Source organism: Thermothelomyces thermophilus, chromosome 1 (genome assembly GCF_000226095.1).
Source record: "Thermothelomyces thermophilus ATCC 42464 chromosome 1, complete sequence".
Classification (NCBI taxonomy): Eukaryota; Fungi; Ascomycota; class Sordariomycetes; order Sordariales; family Chaetomiaceae; genus Thermothelomyces; species Thermothelomyces thermophilus.
Window position 1 is genome coordinate 5,210,016 of NC_016472.1, and position 3,050 is coordinate 5,213,065.

The following is a 3,050-nucleotide window of genomic DNA, read 5'->3' on the forward strand; positions in this document are numbered from 1 at the left end:
CTTTATTTTTTTATATTTTTTTTCTTTCAGCCCATCAGAGGACTTGCCTCGCTGGCCAGTGGCAGGCTTCCTGCCGTGTTAGGTGCGCCCGGACTCGAACCACACACGGCACACACAACCCACCCCCCTTGCTGAGGTTCCGCTCTCTTCTCCCCCCGTTCACCCCAACCCAACCCCTAAAAAGGCCCCCGACGTCTCTCTGCATTTCCTGTCTGGGCCTCCCCCGCTAGCCTGGTCCGGTTCCACGATGCAGTGGACGCACCCCGCGAGCCACCCAGCCACGCTGCGCCAGATTCTATGTCGACGTTTCCTCAACATCGAGCGATGCACGATGCGGGTCCATTTACCCCAGCCATCCAAACCGGACATCACCATGGCTCGCACGCCCTTCATCAGCAAGCCGCCGTGAGCGGCCCTTATGTGCCCTGCCCGTGAGTCATTCCCAAACGCCGTCGAACTCTTTTCAAGTCACCCTCAATTTTAGTTTATATTTTATCTTATTTTATGGATTTTCATTCTTTCTTATCGCGGATTCTCTGCTTTGCTCTTGCTGGGCTCTCCCCGTTCTTCAGCGAGCGCCAGGCCGTACACCCTCTCGACATAATGTACCCAGTAGCTGATGTTGATGGGCCAGATACGAGGACAAGGTCACCAAGGACGGCACTACAGCTCGCATGGTCCTCCTGTTTCTGCGGGAACTACTCGAGCAGCTATCTCTCGGGGAGCAAGCTCAGCAGAGCTATGGATGCCCCATGACCCGCTGCCACAGGAGCTTCGCGGCCCCGCTGCAGGTCGTCCAGCACCTCCTGTCCTGCCCGGAGCTCCCTAACGGCGAGTTCGATTGCGACAAGTGCAGTACTAGCCACAGCTTCCCGACCAACGAGAAGGATTGGGCGCAGTGGGTGGGCTGGCGATCGCCGCAACCCATGCACATCCAGCGGAAACGGAGCCTCGGGTCCAAGATGAAGGACTTTGCTCTGCGCAAGAAGGACCCGTCGCGCAAGCAAACTTCGGCCTTTGACTCGAACTTCAAGAACGCTTCCTCCATGGACACGCGACCCAGCACGGCCACCTCTGACGCGCCCAGCTCTATCTTCACTACTAAAGGCTTCCAACAGCATGCCGTCTTCCCCGGCCAGAATCCGGAACCACCCTCCTTCTCGGCTGTCCAGAAGCCGGTGCTGCCATCGAGCCTCCCCGAGGTCGATCCCGGCATGTTCTGGCCCGGTTTCAACGGGACCGCTTCTGACCTCCCGTCGACGGTGTCCTCAGTTGCCCTTTCTTCCACAGTGGATGAAACCCAATCTGAGCGTCTTTCGCAAAACACTTCGCAGAGCACGCTTTTTACCTCGAACCTAGATCCATACCAAAACACGGTTGGCTCGCCACAAGACTCCGACATCTCGGCCTCACAACAATACATGTACCCTCCACAACTACCCTTCAACCCCGGTCTGACATCTATTCCTAGCCATGTACCAACCACGTCGTCCATGTGCCTAGACGAGCCTCTCCCGTTGTCGCAGAGCCCTGTCCCCCCGGCAGACCTTCGCTCGGCCGGCTCAAATGACAACGGGTGGTGGCGGCCAAAGGCAGAGGCCGAGACACCTCAGCCCACACCACCATCGTCCGGCCCGGATCCTGGCTTCCCCCTCCAGGCTAACGTGCTGGGCGGCCTAGCGCAGGGGATTGGCAGCGGGATGTCGAGTCCGACATCGCCGAGCACAGCCGCATCTCCGTTTTACCAAATACAGCAACCACCGTCGACCCAGTCCATGTCGCGGGCGCTGAGCCAAGAGTCGATGCAAAGCGGCATGACGACAGTCTTTGGGACGCCGATTTCAGAAGGAGGCGGGCCCGGCGCTGCAACACCACGCGCCGAGAGCCACCAACCACCCGCCCACCAACACAATCAACAACAAGGTCAGCAGTCAGCTGCTGTCTCGAGCAAACAAGAGACGGCGTCGGTCGAAGACCTCGTCTGCGACGAGTGCCAATGGAAGCCCAGGGGCGTCAGGGAGAATCTGAAAGGGTACCTGCGCAAGCACAAAAATACCCACAAAGGTGTCCGGCTAGCGTGCGACGTGCCGGGATGCGTCAAGACGTTCAGCCGGCTGGACAATCTCAAGAAACACAAGAAGGACAAGCACGGAATAGAAGACGCCGGCGGCTCTGGGAGTGCGAAGCGCGCGGCGGGCGAGTCGGCCGGGAACGGTGCCCAACAGGAGGCGGAGTCGAAGCGGCCACCCACCCGCGAGTCGCACCACATGCCCATGAGCGTCCCCATCGTGTCGGAGGATTATTCCATGCTGTGGCCCGCGCTGCATTTTTAAAAGAGGGGGTGGAGCGGATCAGAGAGTTAGCCAGCGGCCGGTTATGTTAAGCGGTCGTTTTGCCGAGACAAAAACAAGCCATTAAAGGCGCTTGTCGACGCATTCGTTGCAACATCTCCTTTGCTTTCTTGATTTCTCTGTGCCATACTAGGGTTGGGCCGAGGGAAGGACCTCGGAAGAGAGGGAGCGGCTCGAGCAAAACGCATCTTGTTTTCCTTTTTCTTCCCATTTGTGTTCCGGTCTGGATTTACGTCACAAATACCCACGAGCAGGGTACCTGAAGGGACCAAGCCACCAACGAAACTCTCGCTGCTTAGCGTTTGATTTGGCATTGAAAGCATGCGTTGTCAATCTAACTTTTTTAATCTCGGTCTAATGTTATTTGCCTGCCGGGCCAATGCTATCGATGAGTGACGATCCCCCGGAAATGCCCCTCTCCTCTCGACCGGCAATTGCGGCTCATGGCCGCGATATTAATTAAGGGTTACACAATCAGCATCTTAAGTCACTCACCGTCTGGGTTTCCTAGGCTGATCACTCCATTCTACTTACAGCGCGCTCGATTGAAAGGCAACAGCCCAGCGCTTCAGCTGCATCACAGACAGACCCTCGCCGCCCTCCGGTGTCTATTTCCCTTTGCATCTTTTTCTTCTTTTTTTCACCTTTATTTTTGGTCCGCTCAATCTTCACCGGCCGTTCTTCTCTACCGATGGCAGC

General features: G+C 57.2%; 1 protein-coding gene across 1 annotated transcript; it reads left to right on the forward strand.

The window, feature by feature from the left end:
- The first annotated feature begins 239 nt into the window (after positions 1–239).
- Positions 240–2,704, forward strand: MYCTH_63778 (zinc finger C2H2-like protein). Its single transcript, XM_003659576.1, has 2 exons — positions 240–431; positions 635–2,704. The coding sequence occupies exons 1-2, from the start codon at positions 298–300 to the stop codon at positions 2,331–2,333; spliced, it is 1,833 nt and encodes a 610-aa protein (XP_003659624.1). The 5' UTR covers positions 240–297; the 3' UTR covers positions 2,334–2,704.
- The last annotated feature ends 346 nt before the right edge of the window (positions 2,705–3,050 follow it).

What these genes read in the sequence shown, in the direction of transcription:
- MYCTH_63778 (XM_003659576.1), top strand. Translation starts at nt 298, where the DNA reads ATGTCGACGTTTCCTCAACATCGAGCGATGCACGATGCGGGTCCATTT. An exon ending in GGCCCTTATGTGCCCTGCCC is followed by an intron (nt 432 to 634) that starts GTGAGTCATTCC and finishes TTGATGGGCCAG; the next exon opens with ATACGAGGACAAGGTCACCA.